Source organism: Lathyrus oleraceus, chromosome 6, assembly GCF_024323335.1.
Source record: "Lathyrus oleraceus cultivar Zhongwan6 chromosome 6, CAAS_Psat_ZW6_1.0, whole genome shotgun sequence".
In the NCBI taxonomy this organism is placed as follows: Eukaryota; Viridiplantae; Streptophyta; class Magnoliopsida; order Fabales; family Fabaceae; genus Lathyrus; species Lathyrus oleraceus.
Genome location: NC_066584.1, coordinates 322685351 through 322709527, shown reverse-complemented (window position 1 = coordinate 322709527; position 24177 = coordinate 322685351). Strand labels below are relative to the sequence as shown.

Genomic DNA, 24177 nt, shown 5'->3' with positions numbered 1-24177 from the left:
AAAGCATAAGGCTTAGGTTTCTAATGTTTGAAAACAAAGGTTAAATGTTTGCACAAAAGTTTTGGCTTGGGTTAGAGTGGAGAGAAGAAGAAGAATGGCTAAAGTCCTAAACAAACAAGAGGTAAGGGATAAGAGAAGAAGACCACAAATGGAGTTCCTCTCTTGAGATCATATTGATGATCCAAGTAGCTCCCATCCTTTGGAATAAGCAATAACATAAGCATAAACTCAAGCAATCAACAATCAAATGAACTCTTGGAAAGCTCCTTAATGTATCCTGAATCCCTCTCTCTTAGAAGCCCATGGTAATGGTTCCTCAATTTGAATCAAGTTGGAATCCCTAGCACAAGAACACACACATTAAAAGGTTCTAGCAAACAAACAAGGAATGGACAAGAAGAGTTTTAAAGTTGGTCATTTCATGGTCATCTTTCAACATTAAGCATTCTAAAGGCCCAATGCCTAGTTGCTATTTGACTTTTATAGCACTCTAAAGGCCCAATGCCTAGCTGCTCTTTGACTCCAAATTTGCATAGGGGAAGTCCTAAAGTCTAAGTCCATTTGTCCATTTCTTTGTATTGTGATTAAAAACAATCAAACAAAACAAAAGCACAAATGATATATACACAATTATATGTGCTCAAGTGAGCAAAAGGCAAATTGCATTAACATAAATATGTGCTCAAGTGAGAAAAGGAAAAAGCAAATGAATAATATGTACAAGAATAGTAAATTTCATGAAAATAAAGTGCAAAAAGTAAATGTTAATGGTTAATGGTTAGTGTTAGTAGTTAGTGTGCCATAAGGCAAATTTAGCGCTATGTTAAGCAATCGTAATTGGACTTATGTAGAAGTCACAACTATCTGAGGCCGGTCAATAATAATGTAGGCAACAACATAAGTTAGAAGTCTTGATTAGTGAACCAAGTTCCAACAACTTGCCATGCCAAAAAGAAGAAGAGAATTGATCTTGTATTGGTTTAAGCCTTTTGTATGAGTTAGCAAGCAATCTATCCTTAATACAAAGCCATTCACTAGATCATTTGATCAAGATGAATTAGATTTGGATTGAGGAAGATTAAACCTTCATAATCAATACTAACTTATCAACCTTTAACACATTGATCAAAAGGAAAAGAAGAAGAAGAAGGAGATGAATAAAGGAAATGGAAATGAAAAGAATAAAGAGCATTAAATGAAATAGAATGTACCAATCAACAAGTGTTAACCAATGACATTGAGGATAATGGTTAAACAATCAAAAACAGAAATGAGATGAAGATTGGAAGTCAAGACATGAACAAAATATTTTTGGCATTTTTTAATATTAAAAATAAACTTGAATTAAAATATTAAAGAAAGGTCAAACTTCAAAATACTTCAAATCAACTTTTGAAAGTCCATGTGATTTATCCCAAGTTCAACAAGGTCAAACAAAGTTTGACAAAAAAATTCAGCATTTTTAAAAGTCAGAAACTATTTTTAATCAATTAAAAATGAATAAAAATAACCTAATTGAACTAAAATCTCAAATAAATCTCAAATAAATTAAAAAATTGATGAGAATATTTTTCATAGATCCATCATCATTGGAATAGGTTGAGAAAATATTTTTGTATTTTTTGAATATCAAAAACTATTTAAAATGAATTAAAAATAACCAGAAAAAAGAAAATTCACAAAAAATAGCAAATGATGAAATAAAAAATATTAAAAATCATTTTTATAAACTAGAATTAAAAAGAGAAATAATGCAATTGGTCCCATATTTTTTGGAATTAAAATGAGAGAGTTATGAATTTTAGAATAAAATGGAATTAAAGAAAATAAAATGGAAATTAAGAAAATCAGAAAAAGGAGAGGCGTCTGATCAAGCCTCATTAATTGACGTGGCTGATCAAACGCTCCACATGCGCGCTCTCACCATAGGCCTTAGTCAATGAGACACACAAGGCATTAAAATAAGTCATAACAATTGATGGCCACGATTAGATCTGGAAAACGCATCTGATGGCTCAGATTTGATCTGGCAAAGAGACGGTGGTGTACACCACCGTCTTCTCCGGCGAGCTTGCGTTTTCCGGTGACATTTGCAGGTTCAAAAATCTTAATAAAAATGGGCGATCCTCATATCATTGGAAAGCTGGGGGGATGTACATCACCCCTGTAACCTTGGATTGTACTCAAAGTTTCTATGGAATGAGAAATCAGAGTTGGAAAATCCAGGTGCTTAAACTGAAGTTCATCAAAACATAAAATCAAAGCCACCACTGGCTTGCCTCTTGCACGAGGACTTCAGAAAAACAAATGGACACAAAAAAATCACATAGTACAAAGAGATATGGATCAAAATAGTTGAGATATAAACCTTTGAAGAGCAGCTCTAATTCACACGATTCCTTCCAACTTTTGCTTGCAGCTTGAACTTGAAGTATGGTATGAGTGCAAGTTTAAGGAATAAGTATTAAAGATCAACTAATTTTGTTGAAATTCAAACTTGAAATCAGAAGTGAAAAATGAGTATTCCTTTAGTGATGGCTAGGTTTTGATTTCTGCAACATTTCAGATTGATTCAGGGTGTCCAAATGAATGGAGCAGTGCATCTATTTATAGCACAAGGTGATGCAAGGAGGTGGAAAACTCGTGTGTGCATGAGCTTGGATCCTCCATGCATGGGCCTATACAGGCGCATGTGAGGCCCAAACTCAATTGGTTTTGCATGCTGAACACAAATGGATGAGTTTTGGACGTGCAAATGGCAAGGCAAAGGCTTGTGCATGAAGTTTCATCATGAATTCCATAATTGTGCCTAAAACTTCAACTCTTCGAAAATGCTAATTAGGAAATCCAAACATAAGCATATGGGTAATGGTTGGAAAGGTCTTAACATAAGGAACAAGTGTTATATTGAACAAAAACTCATTTGAAGTGTGGAAATTTATGAAAACAGACCATGAAGTTCATAGTGTAAAATATGCCTTTGAGAATTTTGTCAAATTGGACCAACTTCAAGCCCTTCTGTTTCGGTGATGCAAGCCTCAAATGGAAAAACCTCCAACATCAAAGTTGTAGATCTTTTCAAGACAATCAAGATGGACTTAAATTTTGCATCATTTGGATTTGTTATGAAGAAGTTATGGGCGTTTGAAGTTGAAATTGTTTGCCTTTCAACATAACATTTGAAGTAGACATCTTAAGCTTTCCAATTCATTTGATCCCACCTCACAATCATGAAAAATGAATGAGTTATGTTCTTGGGAAGTTGATCCAAAATTAGGGTTTCAGTCAAAATGACCTATAATGTCTTTGAATGGGAGATGACCTTCCAAGCTCCAAAACAATTTTTGATAGACATGAAAGTTGTTCATATTGTCCTTATGAACATTTTTTCTTTTGGGATCATCTTCATTTGACCAACACATAAAAAGTTAGGTCTCAGTGCATTTCAAAATAGTCAGATGAATTGACTGATCAACTTTCCAAGTCCACAACTCATATCTTGATGAATTGATGATTGAGGACACTCAAATAAGTTCAAATATGCATGAAATGATGAATTAAAGAACTTCCCTTGATTGTATTTGATCTTGGGCTGAGGTTTCTTCATTAGCAACGCATTGTGGGTGATCAGATGAATTAGGGTTTCCTTGGGGATCAAACCTCAAACCCTTTGACTTGCTTTGATAAAAATGATAAATTGAGATGCTAGGGAGGAATATTTGATGGATGAGAGATTTGGGAACCATTATCATGCTTGCTTTCATCTTCTCTTGGCCATATCATTGCACAAAAGATCACCTAGAAGCTTTTTGACCTTGTGATTGCTCAAGCTACAAACAAGAACTGTTAGTGACATATTTTTATGCTTTTGGTTAGTAAATAAAATGAGAAAAGCAATGATACATAATTCAAGCATGCCTAGTGATCTCAAACCACTCACAAGAAGTCCCATCTAAAGGTAAAAGGAACCAAGATGCTTATGATCCTTGAGGCTTTGCAAATGCATTGTTATGATACCATGAGGGATCTTAGGGTCAAAATTGGGGTCTTACAGGTGTGCCAACACACCACCGGAGCTAGGGCTCCGATCATCTTCTCTGGTGACCTCCCCCGGACTGGTCCAACTTTATTTCAATGGAAAATGACAAACAAGGATAGTATTTCTAAGAGAAAATGCTCAGGATCACGAATCTGGCTCCAATTTTCTCCAATTCCAAGTATATAAAAAGATACAGGGATTTGAATTTTGAGGATCATGAACTGAGTTACTTCGATTTGACCTCAAAGCAACTCAATCTTCTTGCCTACATTGGTAGGACTTCAGCTAACCAAAAATCACAAAGAATGGTGAAGAATTGAGGAAGAATCGAATAGATGAAAATTCTGAAAAATTACCTTCGAGGGAGCTTCAACCTTGCTTGATCTTGATTCCAATTGTGCTTGGCTTTGTTTCAGAAGCTTGTAGGAAGTGATTAATATCAGAAAATGGCCTGCACTCTTGGAGTTTCAATCTCAAAATAAAATGATATTTGAAGCTCGATTTTCAAATGAAAACCTTCAAGGTTATCCTTAAATGGTGAGGGTTTGGATTGCAGGTTAAAAGCTTAGGCATGAGGTCCTCAATTCTGAGCATGAGGGGTTGTATTTATAGGCCATGAGATTCATTTCCACACACTTCCAAATTTTTCCAAATTTAGAAATTCACCTTGCATGCTTGCCTGCGCGTGTGATAGGCCCATCAAGTGATACTATCAGGTCCAAAAATGCTTGAGAATCATGCTGAAATCATGTCATGTGGCCATGCATTTGTGTTTGAATTGTGAAAGTCAAAAACATCCAATTGATCCTTTGAAAAGAACCCATGTGCAAGTCCTTCATTCTTTGGCCAAATGAGATGATCTTGAACTTTTCAGAAAGGTGAGATCAAGGGGAACAAATTTTATGTTGAACATGTTTTCATTTGAAGCTTAGATCGTGATGATTTTGGAGGTGGAAGATTGGAAAATCAAACATGTTTAAAAAATTTCTAAGTACCAAGTCAAATGTTCACTTCTTCCACCTTGAATAATGTTAATACCTTAGGATTGGCATTAATTTTGTAAAACAAATAATGTAATCATCTCTGTTGTTTTAATATGTTGGGTTGAAGAAGTTCAACATCTGGACCAACATGTCATGTACGATGTCACGACATCATGCCTGTGACATCGTACATGTGTAGAAAACTGAATTAATTAATTCAGTATATATTCTGGGATTAGTGAGGATATTTGGTGAATATTCTATCTCCCATGTGGAGGTCTTAAAGACTCAATCAGAATATATATAGGCTCCAAATATGGAGATATATATGGGGAGATTTTAGGATTGAAGACCTTATTCGTAGCAGAAATTTTCTGGTGTATTTGTAACAGCAAAGAAGAAGTTTGCTGCGATTTCTGAAGGCCCAAATCCAGTTGGGTGATTAGGTTATAAATAGCATATTGTAACCTAGTTTTTGTAAGCCTCTTAGAATGAAAAATTAGGGGTGTGTGTGAGGTAAACCTCCTAACCTGTGGGAAGGTTACCATGTGTTTCTCAGTGTTCAAAGCTGAGAGTATTTGTGACTCAAAGCCTGTAGGTAAGAGTTGTTTGTTCTTGAATGAAGCTGTGAAGCAAGTTCAAGTTGTTTAACATTACATTGTTTTTGTAGTGATAGGAATGGAAACTGGAGGTTTCTATCTAGGAGTTCATAGGTATAGATTGCATTGGGTAGGGATTAAGTGAAGAGTTGTAAACGGGGGAGTTTAGCTCTGAATTAATACTGCTGATAGTGGATCTTCTTCCTGGCTTGGTAGCCCCCAGACGTAGGTCATGTTGGACTGAACTGGGTTAACAATTTCCTGTGTTTGTTTACCTTCTGCATGTTATAATCCTGTCTGCCATAACTCAGGTTGTATTTCAGTCTGCTTATCAAGTTAATAACAGACCTGATACATAGCCTTCTGTTTGAATGTCAATCAGAATGTTTTGACATTCATCATTGACAGCATATACTGAATAATAGGCATGTTGATCTCAGTTCAGCATTTAGTTAAGTCTGGTCTTCAAGAAGATAACAGACCTGGCCAAAGGATCATAGTGAAACTGTCAAACTGGATGTCTTGACAGTTGTTCATGTAGGCTGATACTGAAGTAGAGACTGGTTAGTCTTTTACAGTACAGCAAAGTTAGCACAGGTTGTTTTCAGGAACATAACAGAATCAGCATGAGGCATATGTTCTAGATGTCAAACTGAATGTTGTAACATTCACACCTGACAGCTTGTGCTAAATTGTAGGATAATTAGTTTTTCTGTTTCAGCATTTTTCTCAGGCTATTTTTTAGGAATCCAACAGCTGAGCTAAAATCTAGGAAAATAACAACTAACCTACAATTAATGAACCTAACTAATAGCCTATTTGTTAGCTCCCTAATATGTGGAAATTAGGTTAACTTGCTTGACTTTTAGTTTAGGAAACACGAGTACTAGGCCAGCAAACTGGAATACAGTAACAGGTGATGTTCAAATTAATATTGATATATCATGCTGATAACTGTGCAAACACAACAGAAGTAAGTGTGGTGTTTGATCTCTGCGGTGTCTTTGTACCAGAAGGACAGAACTAGGTGTTCTTCCATTATAGGGTAATATAGTAACAGATGTCGTGACAACTGTGAAAGCGTGCTTTAGTACAGGGCTTTAATTTGTATAACTGTCTTGCTGTATTAGTTACAATGTTGGATCAGATGTCATGACTTGGAGTAGAACATCTGAATTCTGACTACGCCAGAATTTCAATTGGTATCAGAGCAGGCATCCTATTCAGCTTCTGGATGAGATCCATGGGTGATACTTTCTGGTATCTTGCAAGGAGTTATGTTAGTACTGATGTTGGAACATGTGGAAGGTTCTATGATGTACCTGAATGGTCCCTTGAAGTAGGTGGATGGACTATTCATGGTAGGAACTCTGTGTACCTGTCTCTGGAGATTGGCAATTGGCCTTTGTGTGGGACAGCTATGCTAGTATTGAATCATATTCAAACTTGGTATGTTCTGGGAGGCTGATCTGGTGAAGTGTGTGTTCATAGGTTGAGTTGTATTATGATTTCCGCTGCATAATACCTGGCAAAACTCAAACTCTGATGTAGTTTCCCCTCATGTGGATGAAAGGCTGTTGTATTCAAGATTTCATCAGAATCTACTGAAGATGTCAAAGATACTTGAGTCTCCTTAAGTCCACTCATCATGGTAAGAATCACCTGATCACTGATTCTTTTACTCTCTTGGGTAGTGCATATGAAGACCTTGAAGACTTTTAAGGAGGGTTTGTTCCAAGCAGGTGGAACTAATATTCTATGTGATGTTAGAACATGCTGTTTAATAAGTACGCACCTACTAGTTGAAGAGCAGATGTTTTTAGGCGTCAAACAAAGAGATACTTTTGTTTGGAACCTACTCCTGACCTGGAAGAGGAGACATCTGTGTGTGCTAAGTTGACAAGGGTAGGGTCAACTGTGTGTATGCTCAAGAAGGTCACTTTTAGAAGTCTGATCTCTAGAAGTGGAGCTAGTTGAGATGTGACATTGTGCAATCCATGCTGTGTGCCTTATTCTTGTAGATTGATCAGGGTTGGATAGTTGTTACCTGAAGTACTATGTTATGTTGGAAGACAAGTCCCCTGGATGTTAGAAGTCAATAATGGGGTAACCTGACTGCTATTTCATTTAAGAGGATTGGGACCATGAATCTTGTTATTCAAACACCACGCTCAGAAGTGGCTGTTCTTTCAAGGAGTGAGAATATGAAGATTCAGTGGTTGGTTGAGGTAGTATGCTCTGGAAATGCATATCTACTATTAACTGGTGTTGTTTTGTTGTCACTAGTACTTATGGTCAGCTGGAGTCTGATTGGTGTGATTGAAGTATGTATAGGTTTAACTCATAAAGTGAGTTGCCACTGGTAGGGATGGTGTATGTCATGTTGAGACATTTGTCTACAATGCATGGATATTGGTGTGGAGTTTCCATGATTGTTAATTTGAGGGGGAGTTTTGGTTAACCTCCTCACGTTTGGTCAGCCTAGGGTCTGGTTGGCTGTTGACCTGTGTCACATGGGTTCTGGTTGTTGTGTGACACATTTGCAAGGAAGGATTCATCCCTCTCATTCCTAAGGGTGAATCTAATCTGGAAAGATTCTCAAAACTATTGAGGTGCTTGCAAGCAGAAGATGTTGACACAAGAAGAGTATTTTCAAAGTATTCTTATGGTGGAAGTATCTGAAAGGATAATTGGGAAAGGATTTAAGATCAATGTCTACTTGTGCCAAGTATAAGTATTTAATTGATTATCCTTGGAGCTCCAGATGACTGATGTTCTTAAAGATGTTGGAACATCTCTTATTCAAGACCCTGTGCAGAATCACAGGAAGGATAGTACATTGGTTTATGATCTATCTCTTTGGTGGCAGCAAAAGCATATGATCTCTGAAAAGGTTTCCTGGCAAGAAACATGTTCAGCCTTGGTGTGTACAAGAAGAAGAAGACATCATAGTCTTGATGGTGGTTACTTGGATCAGTTTATTTCTGATCTAGGTAAGGAAGTGCGTTGGCTAATGCATACTGTGGAGTTAAGAACAAGTGGCAACATTCTTGACACCATGGAAACAGCCTTGCTTTAGGAAGTGAAATCCTTGGTATAGTTAAAGGGTTAGTCTCTAACTGGTCCTTCTGAAGACTCATGCATCAGAGTGTCTGATGTCTTTGGAGAAGAAGCAGGAATTCATCAAGGTGTGAGCTTGGATGACTTAACTGCAAACCTGCAGGATGGAGGTTGTTTACTCAAACTTGGTTCCACAATCAAGTCTATGAGAGCATTGAACTCTTGTTCTGTGTAGGGAGGAAGTTCTTTCAAGTGGCAGAAGAAGGAGCTGAATTCAACAACTAGATGTTAAAACACAATGTTGTGACATTTGGTTCAACATCAGAATCTTAGTTGGTGAAGTGGCACATCAACTTAAGATAGAAGGGTCTACAGAGTTGTAGATTGGGTACTTCAAAAAGATCGTTCTCATTGCAGTTCTTTGGAGTTGTTGGATGGAGAAGACGTTACATGTTCATGTCTTAGAGAATCTAAGTTTTGTTTAACATGTAGCTTGAAGTTCAAGTCTCACTTGGAAGGTCAGAATATCTTTGGGAGAAGTCTGATAAACTTGGAGAGGTCAAAAAGTGGCATTTGACGTTTTCATATGAGGATTCATAAAGGAGGTAATCAACCAGTGGCATTTGGTCTATCTCAGAAGTGAGTTCGAAGAATCAAGATAATCAACATATGGCAGCTGATTATTCTTGAGGAAAGTCTGTGACAAATTACTTTTGAGCAGAAAAGTAGTAAGTTGAAGACAAAAGGAGGTGTTTTCTATTCATCCCTTGGAGCTTGTGGTAGGAGTTCTAAGCTATCTATGGAAGATTATCTCTTGTAATGGGATGAGAATGTACATGTCCCAATTTGTGTCTGGTTTCTTTTGGATCAAGCTGGTGACTCAGTGATATCTGAAGAGTATCATATGGTGTTCTTTGTTATGTTGGGAGGATGTCCTAACTAATGTTAGAACATTTTGTGAAGTGGTTTTCTGTTCTGGTTAGAAGAGAGATTGACACAGAGTGTGGATGTGTTCAGCCAAGAGGGTTGAACAGGGGGTGTGCTCTTGAAGACATGAAGATGCGTCTTATGTTTTCCATTCATCAAGTGGTCTGGGTTCTCTTTGAATCAGGAAGTATGTGAAGGTCCAACTTTGGGGTGTTGGATATGCTCACGTGTGATCTCCAAGTTTCAAGAGGAGAGTTGGTTGTTCATGACAGAGGGAGTTCTGTCTTTGTGCCGCAAGTAATCATCAAGCTTGTGGTCTATGTGTTCTCAGATAACAAGGTATGGCACCTTGTTAGTTATTGGGATGATGTGGTATGTGTCAAGGCTGAGTGAGCAGAAGAATGTCTGACCGGATGTCATGACATTGCCTAGGACAATATTGTTATTTCCTTCTGAATCTTAAAGTCATGAGGAAATATAGATGTGGTGTGTCTAATTATGATAAATTAGAATAAGCCTGATTATTACAGTTGTGTGGTACAGGGGGAGTAACCATCTACTGGTGTTTGTGATTTTGGCTTTAGTGGTGCCAAATGTCAAGTTTCTACTGGAGGTACGAAAGTGGTCTTAGGAAATGTTGATAGGAAGAATACTTGAAGAATGCGGGAAAAAGCCACGTTGAGTGTTAAGACATCGCGTGCAACGTGTCTGACTGCATATAGGGAATAGTCTCCATGCACTGGAACTGTTGTTTTGGAAAAGAAATAGTCAAGAGCTATAAAAGGTATTCAAAGATAGTCTGAGATTTTGTTGGTGATTCTCTGACTGTTTCTCAGCAAATATTAATGAATCTTGACCAAGCATTTACTCCTACCGTTAATTCCTAAGCACGGGCTGGACTATTTAAAGGATGTAACAGCACTCCTCTTCTCACAACAGAAACATTCCATTCCCTCTAAACAATGGGGTATGTTAAGGTTTCGGCAAACTGCGCCTGGATCTGTTTTTGTGAGGGGTTCATTTACAAATGTTTAGCTAAAAAGGGGGAGAGAAATATAGTCCTAAGAATGTACCAGAAGCAAGTAAAATATGGTAGCAAGCAGAAGTTGGCTTCAGGCACAGAAGTCACTTACTGGGCATATCACTTGTGTCTTGTGATCTGAGTTAAGAGGACAGTTGTGTCTTGTGATCTGAGTTACATTATCTATGTACTCAGCATTACATATTCTTCTGGAAGCTCTACCATTGAGGGGAAGGGTTCTGATGCAACTGATTCTTTTACCTCTACTTCCTCATGTACACCAACTTTGGTGTTTATGGTGGTGGAGATAATGACAGAGGCTTATTTGTTTTAGCTAAAATTTTCCAAAGGGGGAGATTGTTAATACCTTAGGATTGGCATTAATTTTGTAAAACAAATAATGTAATCATCTCTGTTGTTTTAATATGTTGGGTTGAAGAAGTTCAACATCTGGACCAACATGTCATGTACGATGTCACGACATCATGCCTGTGACATCGTACATGTGTAGAAAACTGAATTAATTAATTCAGTATATATTCTGGGATTAGTGAGGATATTTGGTGAATATCCTAACTCCCATGTGGAGGTCTTAAAGACTCAATCAGAATATATATAGGCTCCAAATATGGAGATATATATGGAGAGATTTTAGGATTGAAGACCTTATTTGTAGCAGGAATTTTCTGGTGTATTTGTAACAGCAAAGAAGAAGTTTGCTGCGATTTCTGAAGGTCCAAATCCAGTTGGGTGATTAGGTTATAAATAGCATATTGTAACCTAATTTTTGTAAGCCTCTTAGAATGAAAAATTAGGGGTGTGTGTGAGGTAAACCTCCCAACCTATGGGAAGGTTACCATGTGTTTCTCAGTGTTCAAAGCTGAGAGTATTTGTGACTCAAAGCCTGTAGGTAAGAGTTGTTTGTTCTTGAACGAAGCTGTGAAGCAAGTTCAAGTTGTTTAACATTACATTGTTTTTGTAGTGATAGGAATGGAAACTGGAGGTTTCTATCTAGGAGTTCCTAGGTATAGATTGCATTGGGTAACGATTAAGTGAAGAGTTGTAAACGGGGGAGTTTAGCTCTGAATTAATACTACTGATAGTGGATCTTCTTCCTGGCTTGGTAGCCCCCAGACGTAGGTCATGTTGGACTGAACTGGGTTAACAATTTCCTGTGTTTGTTTACCTTCTGCATGTTATAATCCTGTCTGCCATAACTCAGGTTGTATTTCAGTCTGCTTATCAAGTTAATAACAGACCTGATACATAGCCTTCTGTTTGAATGTCAATCAGAATGTTTTGACATTCATCATTGACAGCATATACTGAATAATAGGCATGTTGATCTCAGTTCAGCATTTAGTTAAGTCTGGTCTTCAAGAGGATAACAGACCTGGCCAAAGGATCATAGTGAAACTGTCAAACTGGATGTCTTGACAGTTGTTCGTGTAGGCTGATACTGAAGTGGAGACTGGTTAGTCTTTTACAGTACAGCAAAGTTAGCACAGTCTGTTTTCAGGAACATAACAGAATCAGCATGAGGCATATGTTCTAGATGTCAAACTGAATGTTGTGACATTCACACCTGACAGCTTGTGCTAAATTGTAGGATAATTAGTTTTTCTATTTCAGCATTTTTCTCAGGCTATTTTTTAGGAATCCAACAGCTGAGCTAAAATCCAGGAAAATAACAACTAACCTACAATTAATGAACCTAACTAATAGCCTATTTGTTAGCTCCCTAATATGTGGAAATTAGGTTAACTTGCTTGACTTTTAGTTTAGGAAACACGAGTACTAGGCCAGCAAACTGGAATACAGTAACATGTGATGTTCAAATCAATATTGATATATCATGCTGATAACTGTGCAAACACAACAGAAGTAAGTGTGGTGTTTGATCTCTGCGGTGTCTTTGTACCAGAAGGACAAAACTAGGTGTTCTTCCATTCTAGGGTAATATAGTAGCAGATGTCGTGACAACTGTGAAAGCGTGCTTTAGTACAGGGTTTTAATTTGTATACTTGTCTTGCTGTATTAGTTACAATGTTGGATCAGATGTCATGACTTGGAGTAGAACATCTGAATTCTGACTACGCCAGAATTTCAATTGGTATCAGAGCAGGCATCCTGTTCAGCTTCTGGATGAGATCCATGGGTGATACTTTCTGGTATCTTGCAAGGAGTTATGTTAGTACTGATGTTGGAACATGTGGAAGGTTCTATGATGTACCTGAATGGTCCCTTGAAGTAGGTGGATGGACTATTCATGGCAGGAACTGTGTGTACCTGTCTCTGGAGATTGGCAATTAGCCTTTGTGTGGGACAGCTATGCTAGTATTGAATCATATTCAAACTTGGTATGTTCTGGGAGGCTGATCTGGTGAAGTGTGTGTTCATAGGTTGAGTTGTATTACGATTTCCGCTGCATAATACCTGGAAAAACTCAAACTCTGATGTAGTTTCCCCTCATGTGGATGAAAGGCTGTTGTATTCAAGATTTCATCAGAATCTACTGAAGATGTCAAAGATACTTGAGTCTCCTCAAGTCCACTCATCATGGTAAGAATCACCTGATCACTGATTCTTTTACTCTCTTGGGTAGTGCATATGAAGACCTTGAAGACTTTTAAGGAGGGTTTGTTCCAAGCAGGTGGAACTAATGTTCTATGTGATGTTAGAACATGTTGTTCAACAAGTATGCACCTACTGGTTGAAGAGCAGATGTTTTTAGGCGTCAAACAAAGAGATACTTTTGTTTGGAACCTACTCCTGACCTGGAAGAGGAGACATCTGTGTGTGCTAAGTTGACAAGGGTAGGGTCAACTGTGTGTATGCTCAAGAAGGTCACTTTTAGAAGTCTGATCTCTAGGGTTCAGACCAAATGACCTATAATCTTTCATCATAAAAATGCCTTTCCAAGAAAAACTAGATCTTGACTTAAACATGAAAGTTGTTTGGAATGTCGTTTTAAGTAACTTTTCTCTTGGAATAATTTTCATATGACAAAAATTCTAGGAGATAGGGTCTAGGGAGCCCCAGTTTTGACTAGTTAACTTTCTCTGGTCAACCACCATGAACCATCTTTCTAGATTGACATTCTCTTGATTTTTGGGGCTCATGGAGGATCATATATGCATAGGATGATGTAATATTAAGTATCCCTTGAAATATTTGATCACATGTTGAAGAAACTTGTTGGGGAAGTCACACAAGATACCAAGATGAATTAGGGTTTCTAAGGTAAACAAGCTTCAAACTCTTGATGAATTCTTGATCAAAATGATATGTGAAGACCATGGGGATCCATATATGATGTCTAGAGTCATTGTGAACCATTTATTGATTGGTTTCCTTGCATTGAGGGTCTTAAATCCTAGATGTGAGCTTGGTATAGCATAGGTGCGCACACACACTACCTACAAAAGAGTTAAACTATACATAGACATATTTTTGGAATTTTGGTTAGTAAATAATGAAAAGCAAAGTATGATACAATCAAAAGTGTACTTGGTGATCTCTCCCAATGCAAACCTAATGAATGAGGGGTAAGGAGGATGCCAAGGTGTGATCCCAAAACCAATGCATATGATGAGATAGCATGAGGGATCTTAGGTTCAAAATTGGGGTCTTACAGCTTCCCCTATTTAAGGAAATTCTAACTGAGGATGCGAAGGTTAAAATCTTCGTGTCAACTCAGTAGAATGGACTTAATGAACAACATATAGAAACGAACTTTGGTCCCTAAGAGACCTTATGATGCATATGATATAAATGTTTTAAATAATTTTTGTGGGGGGGGGGGGGGAATACTGCCACAAAGGAAAAGAATTCAGAGAGAATGAAAGTCCACAGGAGCATAATGCATTCCATAAGGAACACTCACTGGGGAAACATAGACTCTAGGGATAAACATCTGTGCGTAGGCCAGGCTATGACTCAAAACCGCTGAAGGCACGAGAGAAAATTCCATGAAAATAAATCAATGTAAAGACTCGGTTGGGGATAAAGCGATACTCTACAGGGGAAACAGGTAAATCAGAACAAAACTGAAATACTCGTACCAAATAGGGGATTGGTGACTTCACTGAGGAAATATGCACTCAAACTCAATTGGGGAAGAATAATCTTCAACACAGGAGTACCAAAAGTACATTATCTATTACCGGTTACTGGGTAGGAAGATAACATATTCTGACAGAGAGACATCCGTTACCAGTTAGGGTAAACATATCAGGGATGACTCGCTGAGGAAAAGGAGGTGTATTCATTACCAATTACTGGGTAAGAATAGCCTACTAGGGAAAATAGGATTTACAACTACCGGTTACTAGGCAGAAGATCAAAAAGAGAGAATACCCGTCACCGGTTAAAGTGAACATATCATGGATAGACTTAGAGGGAAGAATACCTGTCATCGTTTAGGATGAACATATCAAGGATAAACCACATGGGGAATTAGGAAGAATATTCGTTACCGGTTAGGGTAAACATATCAAGGATAAACTTCCTGAAAAAGTAGGAATTATATCTATCGGCTACTGGATAGAATACCAAAGAGAATATCCGTCACCGATTAGGATGAACATATCAAGGATAAACTCAGCAAGGGGAAACAGGATTTACAACTACCGGTTATTGGGCAGAAGACCAAAAAATGGAGAGAACTTGTCATCGGTTAGGATGAATATATCAAGGATTAACTATGAGGGGAGAAATATGGTTTATATCTACCAGTTACTGGGCAGAATACCAAGAAAGAAGAAAATCAGTCATCAGTTATGATGAACATATCAAGGATTAACTCTCTGGGGAAGTAAAATAGGGATTACAACTACCTTTTTACTGGGTAGAAAACCACAAAAGGAGAATATCTGTCATCGGTTAGGATGAACATATCAAGGATAGACTACCTGGGGACACGAGGAAACGAATCCACTAGGGATAACAAAAGAAGTAGGTTACTTTTACCGGGTATTGGGTAATAGTAAAATACTCGATAATTGAGAGGAATATTACGAGTTCCTGGGTAATAGACTCTCAAGGGACCAAAGATATCCATCTAGGTAATAGCTAGAAAGATACGGTCAAGCAAGGACTCGATCCAATGAGGATATAACTCAAGGGGAGTAGTTCCATCCAAATAATTAAACTGGGGAGGAAACTGAAACAATAAATCATCCACGAGGAAATAACTCAGTGGGGAAGTGAGAAAGGTTAAATTCTTTATGCCTAAGGGGATGACACTCTACAATTGAAAGAGGACAGATGCACCAAACCTGTATGGGGAAATAATGTCACCGTAACAGGGGATCAGAATAATGAAATTCCATAACAAATGCATAATGGATTATCTGATGTTGTAAGCTATGCATGAATATGTATATGTTTAATGATTATACTGATAAAACTATCACAAATGATACAAATGTTGCAGATTTGAATCATCGCTACAACACTCGGCCAATCACGACAAGATGGAAACACCAATTGGAGAAACGGGCTGGAGAAGATACAAATCATCTGGTGTTGAAGGCTTCAACCCTGGTTGGGGCAAGAGCAAGAAAATCTACCCGGGAGAACAGGATATAAGACTCTATACAGGGCCCAGGTAAAATGTCGAGGGTGTGAGTTCATAATTCAGCTGGGGAGGTGATTACGAACTCAGCTGGGGAAATAGACTTGTTGTTGGGAAGAGGTTATCAAATCAGCTGCTTAGGGAAGACCAACCATGCTTCGCACTTTAAGACTTACCTATTCTCAAATTGTTGTTGATATTCCTTACTGAATTTGATTGCCTTTTAAAGTGATTGCTTTCAAATTTTAAGAAAAATGATTTTTATTAATTTATTTCGAAATTATCATCATAAAATTCAATTCTATTTTAGTTGAAAAATAAATAAGAGTAGAATCAATTGGACAAAAGCGCAACTTTATTTAACAGAATGGTAGTCTGTAAATGACAAGACTCCATAGATCTTTACAAATAGTTGAAAATGGTAATTTACATGGAAAAGGGCAACATTGAATATAATGATCACTACTCTCCTCCTACCAACTTCAATATTTGTTGCGCTCTTGGCTTCAGTTGAGAATGATGAATCATAAATGACTGACTTGTTCAAAACTACTCCCATAACTAGGGAGTCAACCGACTGCAGTTACTTGCCATAATCCCTAATTTTTGCATAGATTTCCCCAGGATGGGGTATTTAACCTATTGGGATAAATTTTCTGTTTTATGTCTCTAACTTTTTTCTGGATCGCCCTTTCGGGTTTTCAATCCACCGAGATGCTCATATTTTCCTAAGCCACCCTTTCGGGTTTTCAACTTAGCAAGCTGTTCTTTTTTTAGGCGAAGTATTTCTTGACTGCATCGACATTCATAGAACGGATGAACTCTTCACCATCCATAGTTGTAAGAACCAAAGCACCGCCTGAAAAAGCTCTCTTAACAACATATAGGCCTTCATAATTAGGAGTCCATTTTCCCCTAGCATCTGGTTTGAAAGATAGAATCTTCTTGAGCACGAGATGACCTTCTCTGAACATACGAGGCCTGACCTTCTTATCAAATGCCTTATTCATTCTCTGCTGATATAGCTGACCATGACACATGGCGGTCAATCTCTTCTCTTCAATAAAGTTCAACTGGTCATATCTGGTTTGACACCATTCAGCTTTTGTCATCTTGGCTTCCATCAAGACACACAATGATGGGATCTCAACCTCCACGGGGAGCACCTCTTCCATACCATAAACAAGAGAGAAAGGGGTTGCCCTTGTTGAAGTGTGGGCAGATGCACGGTACCCAGGCAAAGAAAATGGGAGCATTTCATGCCAATCTTTATAGGTTACAACCATCTTCTGAATGATCTTCTTGATGTTCTTATTTGTAACTTCAACAACCCCATTCATCTTAGATCTGTAGGGAGAAGAATTATGGTGTGCTATCTTGAAGTCTTGGCAAAGAGCTTCCACTATATTATTGTTCAAGTTAGATCCATTATCAGTAATGATCTTACTTGGCACACCATAACGATATATAATCTGATTCTTGATAAACCTCACAATAACTTGCTTGGTCACATTCACATACGATGTCGTTTCAACCCACTTTGTGAAGTAGTCAATAGCCACCAAAATAAAGCGATGTCCGTTCGAAGCTTTAGGCTCAATCATGCCAATCATATCAATTCCCCACATGGAGAAGGACCATGGAGAGGAAATGACATTCAACAGTGTCGGAGGAACATGAATTTTATCTGCATAATTTGACACTTATGGCATTTCTTCACAAACTTGCAATAGTCAGATTCCATTTCAGCCAATAATAACCTGCTCTCATAATCTTCTTAGCCATAACATGTCCATTAGAATGAGTACCAAAGGAACCTTCATGTACTTCAGTCATCAACATGTCTGCTTCGTATCTATCCACACATCTGAGCAAGACCATATCGAAGTTTCTCTTGTAAAGCACGTCACCATTCAGGTAGAAGTTGCCAGCTAATCTCCTTAAAGTCTTTTTATCTTTCAAAGATGCCCCAGGCGGGTAAATCTGACTTTAGAGGAATCTCTTGATATGAAAATACCATGGTTTTTCATCTTTGACCTCTTCAACAACAAACACATGAGCTAGCCTATCGAGGCCCATCACCTTCAAATTGGGATCCTCGTTCCAAAAGTTCACTACAATCATTGAAGCCAACGTTGCAAGAGTATCTGCCATCCGGTTTTCATCTCGAGGGATATGATGAAACTCAACCTTTGTAAAGAAAGTTGAAATTCTCCTCGCATAGTCTCTATATGGTATCAAACCGTGTTGATTCGACTTCCATTCACCTTTGATCTGATTCACAGTCAAAGCTGAATCTCCATAAATGTCCAGATGCTTGATTCTGAGATCAATGGCTTCTTCAAGCCCCATAATGCAGGCTTCATACTCAGCCATGTTTTTTGTACACTTGAAAGTCAATCTAGCTCTAAATGGGAAATGAGTGCCTTGAGGAGTAATAATCACTGCACCAATGCCATTACCATACTGATTAACAACTCAATTAAATACCATGCCCCATCGGGAACCAGGTTCTGGCCCTTCTTGAAGCAATAGTTCATCACAATCTTTCATTTTTAAGTACAAAATCTCTTCATCAGGAAAATCATACTGCACTCACTGGTAATCTTAAATTGGTTGGTGAGCCAGATGGTCAACCAAGACACTACCTTTAATTGCTTTTTGAGATCGATATTCAATATCATACTCTGATAACAACATCTGCCAACTAGAAATCCTCCTAGTTAAAGCAGGCTTCTCAAAGATGAACTTGATTGGATCCATTTTGGATATCAACCAAGTAGTATGATTCAACATATATTAGCGCAGACGCTTAGCAGCCCAAGCCAATGTACAATAAGTTTTTTCAAGCATAGAATACTGAGTCTCACAATCGGTGAATTTTTTACTAAGGTAGTAAATAACATATTCGTTCTTTCCAGATTCATCTTGCTGACCAAGAACACAACCCATACTCTTATCAAGCACAGTCAGATACATGATCAATGGTCTTCCTTCAACAGGTGGAGACAGAATTGGAGGCTCAAGCAAATACTCTTTGATACTATCAAAAGCTTTCTAGAAATCTTCGGTCCAATCAAAAGACTGGTCTTTTCAAAGAAGCTTGAAAATAGGCGCACACGTGGCAGTCATATGCGATATGAATCTTGAAATATAGTTCAAGCGGTCGAGAAAACCTATGACTTGCTTCTCAGTTTTTGGGCGTATGCATTTCTTGTATTACTTTGACCTTGGTAGGATCAACTTCAATGCCCTTCTCACTAACAATAAAGCCCAACAATTTACCAGAACGAACACCAAATGTACACTTATTGGGATTCAAGCAGAGTTTGTATTTCCTCAAACGCTGGAATAACTTCAACAAATTCTCTACATGTTCTTCTTCATCACTTGACTTGGCAATCATATCATCGACGTAAGCCTCAATCTCTTTGTGCATCATATCATGAAAAAGAGTGGTCATAGCTCTCTAGTAAGTTGCACCAGCATTCTTTAAAATGAAAGGCATCACTCTATAACAGAATGTCCCCAGGGTGTAATGAACATGGTCTTCTCCATATCTTCAGGTGCCATCTTGATCTGATTGAACCGAAAAATCCGTCCATAAATGAAAAGATTTTGAATTTAGCTGTATTGTCTACCAACATATCAATGTGTGGCAGAGGGAAATCATATTTTGGACTAACTTTGTTCAAATCTCTATAATCAACACATATGTAGACTTTTCCATCTTTCTTCCGAACAGGCACAACATTGGCCATCCACTGCGGATATTCGGAGGTAACAAGAAAACCAGCATTGATCTGTTTCTGCACTTCTTCTTTGATCCTAACTGCCATGTCAAGATGAATCCTTCTCAACTTCTGCTTGACCGACGAGCATTCTGGCTTTAACGACAATCTATGCTCCACAATCTCAGAATCCAACCCAGTCATGTCTTGATAGGACCAAACAAACACATCTGAATATTCTCGTAGAAGATCAATCAACCCCTTCTTTGCCTCTGGACATAGTTGAGACCCAATTTTGACTTCCTTTACATCATCTTCGGAACCCAAGTTGACTAGTTTAGTCTGCTCTTCGAACGACTGAATGGCTTTTTCCTCATGCTCAAGTAAACGATAAAATTCATCAGATACTTCATCATCTGTCTCTTCCTCGGCCTCAAACACATGAAACTCAAAGTTTAGAGAGGCAGTAGGATCATTGTATTCGATCGGTTTGGGCATCAACCTGCATAATGATTTGATATTTTGATTTTAGAGAATTGAATTGTGACAAAATATTATGGAGATGGGAAATTATTTTTTATTTATGTTTTTTGTGATTACCATTTTAAGAAAAGCAAAAAAGTAAAAATAAAACATCATAGATGTGGATGAATAAAATTGCATTTTATTGATGATAATTGAAGTGCCAAACAATGTTAACTTCTCCCTTAGGCATAAGAGAAGTATTTTTCTTAAAATGAAAGACAAATTACTTAGAGCGATGAATAATAGTAGGCACATCGACAACAATCCAATTATTGCAAGTCTGGCCATGCGTAGCAAAGTTGGCGCAAGCTCTGTCTTTATTGTCCTCATCCTCGATCACATCAGCAGAGTGTTGATCATTCCCATGAATGAACCCTTCACTGCGGAAAATCGGTTGAACATCTTCAGGTTTGACATTGAACGACCCTATTTGAGATCCCAATTCGGCCCTGTTCTTGTTTTCGGCAATCTTTATTACACGACCCTACTGATCGGTGCTGCCAATCTCAATAGCCTTATGAGCATCCTTCAAAGAAGACATGGGTGCCCCAGTTTTATTTTCTTCAGCAATAGATAAGGCTTGGAACGACCTTTCAACCTCATCCTCAGCTTCAACATACGAAAAGGATGACAGATGGCTCACCAACAGTGCCTTCTCTACACCCACAACGACAAACTTGCCGTTCTTCATAAATTTGAGCTTTTGGTGTATAGTCGATGTCACGGCTCCTGATTCATGAATCCATGGCCTCCCTAATAAATAACAATAGGTCGGGTGGATATTGTAGCGGTAAGTTTGTGATCATCAAGCTATGGATAAGCTAGACATCAATTAAACCAGAGTCGCCACCGTGCTTTTATTGTTTCCAAGGGAAAAGGGAAAAGTACGAACAAAACTCAAAAGATAAGAAGTTTTCAAGTCAAAACTAATAAAATGCCAGAGATTACAGATAAGGGAGTTGGTTACACAGAGTTCTAGATTTCTATATCAATAGAAATCATAAGGTTATGAGAAAATGTAATTTAAGTGGAACTTGTATAAAATTCTAGTGTTTCTCTATATCCATTATCTCTTTAAATTATTGTCTTTCCTTTGGTTTTCTGTTGTTTATTTAATCGTTTGTTTTAAAATATTTCCAAAATATGATTTTCAAAATAATTTTATTTTAAATCAAATTTTTTCAAATCTCCAAAATTTACCCCTCCCCTCTTGTATATGGAGTCATATGTCAAATAATAATTAATGATATTTTCTATATAATTAAAGTCACCTTTAATAGCTAATTAATTTTTGTACTATTATAGTAAATTTTGATAAACATTTTTAATTATGGTCATATATATTGTAAAAAGTACATTAATATATAATATTATATAAAATTAGATTACTTAAAAAATTCATATATATATATATATATATATATATATATATATATATATATATATATTGTAATTTACTTAAAAAATAATTTAATATATATATATATATATATATATATATATATATATATATATATATATATATATAATGAGGATCAACTTACTCCAAGAGTAAGTTTTTTTACCTTACTCCAAATCATAGTCTTTGAATTGAATCTAATATAATGGTTAATTAAGTAAAAAATCTAATTTAACCATTAAATTAGATTCAATTCAAAGGTTATGATTTAGAGTAAGTTAAAAAAACTTATTCTTGGAATAAGCTGATCCCCAATATATATATATATATATATATATATATATATATATATATATATATATATATATATAATGACATGACCAATTTGTTCACTCTTGAAATCGAAAAAACAACCATGAGCAAGCTCTATTAGTCTTATTTTCACTATTTGGCAACAATTGAAATCGAAACCCTAAAGTTTGTGAAGATGGAGAAATATGCGGCTGCAAGAAATGAAAAGGTTAGAAATTTTATACCCGATGATCTTGCCTTCTCTATTCTATCAAATTTATCTCTAAAACCTTTGAAACGCTTTGAGTGTGTATGCAAATCATGGAACCTTTTGTTCGAAAACCCTTATTTCATAAGTTTGTATCAGAAAAAATTCTTATCCAATAATCAATTGTACTATGATGATAAGTCTCTCCTCATACATCAGACTATGTATGACGATGATGGTAAATTTATATTGCGTTCTCTTTCTGGTGAGAGATTTGAGAAAATGGATAAACTAAATTGGCCAAATCCATTTAAAGAGGACGACCCTGGATTTGAAATTTGTGGATCTAGTAGTATTAATGGGATTTTTTGCTTAATTTGTTACTCCCAACCCAATATAAGAGTTGTATTGTGGAATCCTGCTACAGGAGAATTCAAAGTTGTTCCTAACAGCCCTATTGAGATTGTACCATATATGAATATTGATATTATTGGGCATGGTTTTGGTTATGATTGTGTTGGAGATGATTATAAGGTGATTCGAAGGGTATTGTGCTCTCCAAAAATAGACGATTATATAATGTCATCAAAAGATATATCTTACGATCCATTTTGGGAGACATATAACCTAAAAAGTAACACATGGAAGAAACTTGAATTTAATTACCCTGTAAATTATGAAAAAGATGGAGTTTTCTTAGCTGGAGTGTTTCACTGGTGGGGGGAGAACATATTTTTTAATATCAATGATGATGAAGAAGAAGAAGAAGCAGCATATCTTTTGTCATTTAACCTAAACACTGAGGTGTTCACTATGACAGGTTTGCCTTTAGAAGATAATACTTCTGATTTTGAGTATATGTGCAGAGACTTGATGGTGTTAAATGGATCCATTGCTTTGTTATCAAATTATTCTAATGTGGAAACTTACCCAAGTAATGATAATTTCTATATATATATTTTGGGTGAACTTGGTGTGAAAGACTCGTGGTTTAAACTCTTTACTATTCAACCTTTACCTTGTATTGATTTTCCTATTGGAGCTGGAAAGAAAGGAGATATACTATTTATAAAAGAAGATGGAAAACTAGCCTATTTTGATTTAACTACAGAGATGATCGAGGAACTCGGTTTTGTAGGAGATACATTTAGGGGCAAGACTATAATTTATAAAGAAGATCTTCTTCCAATTGGAGAAATAAATAAGTAGCTCTTTTCTTATTTCCATCCAAGAGTTATATTATTGTGGTTGTTATGAACTTACCTTGTATTCGAATAGACTTTTAAGTTGTCCATGCCATAATTGTTATTGTGGTGTAAAATAAATAAAGAAACCATTTGATGTAATGGATATTGCTTATCTATTTTATTTTGATATTAGAATGTATTCATATATGAAATGTTTGAGAGTGTTTTTGTTAGTGTGATCTTCTTTAAATTTAGAAAATCACAACAAATATTCTTCAATGAACTTTGAAAATTGTGTTAAAAATTGTTACAAAAATACAAATTGAATTCAAAATTGCCCCATTGAAAACTACATTCTTCCTAACTTTCTAAACATCCCAAAAGGTGATGTTGAATATCTATATCAGAAGAGGAAAAATAACAAGGAACTTTTTCTTTCAAGATGTTTCATCATTACAAAGTGGAATGTAATACCAAATATGGATATCATAAATTATCATCAAACAATCTCCAAAAATAGTGAAATGTAGTACCAAGAAAATACATCATCAAACTCAGACTACGTTATCTCTAGAATGAGCAACTCGTGATAATCGGTGGAATCAGAAATAACTAATTTTGAATGTCTT

General features: G+C 36.7%; 1 protein-coding gene across 1 annotated transcript; it reads left to right on the top strand.

Moving 5' to 3' along the window:
- Positions 1–22276: 22276 nt before the first annotated feature.
- On the top strand, positions 22277–23592 carry LOC127096734 (putative F-box protein At3g16210). The gene has a single exon (XM_051035284.1). It carries the CDS (start codon positions 22350–22352, stop codon positions 23568–23570), a length of 1221 nt encoding a protein of 406 aa, XP_050891241.1. The 5' UTR covers positions 22277–22349; the 3' UTR covers positions 23571–23592.
- The last annotated feature ends 585 nt before the right edge of the window (positions 23593–24177 follow it).

Bases quoted from the DNA above. Each gene is read 5' to 3' on its own strand.
- LOC127096734 (XM_051035284.1), top strand. From the start codon at position 22,350: ATGGAGAAATATGCGGCTGCAAGAAATGAAAAGGTTAGAAATTTTATA.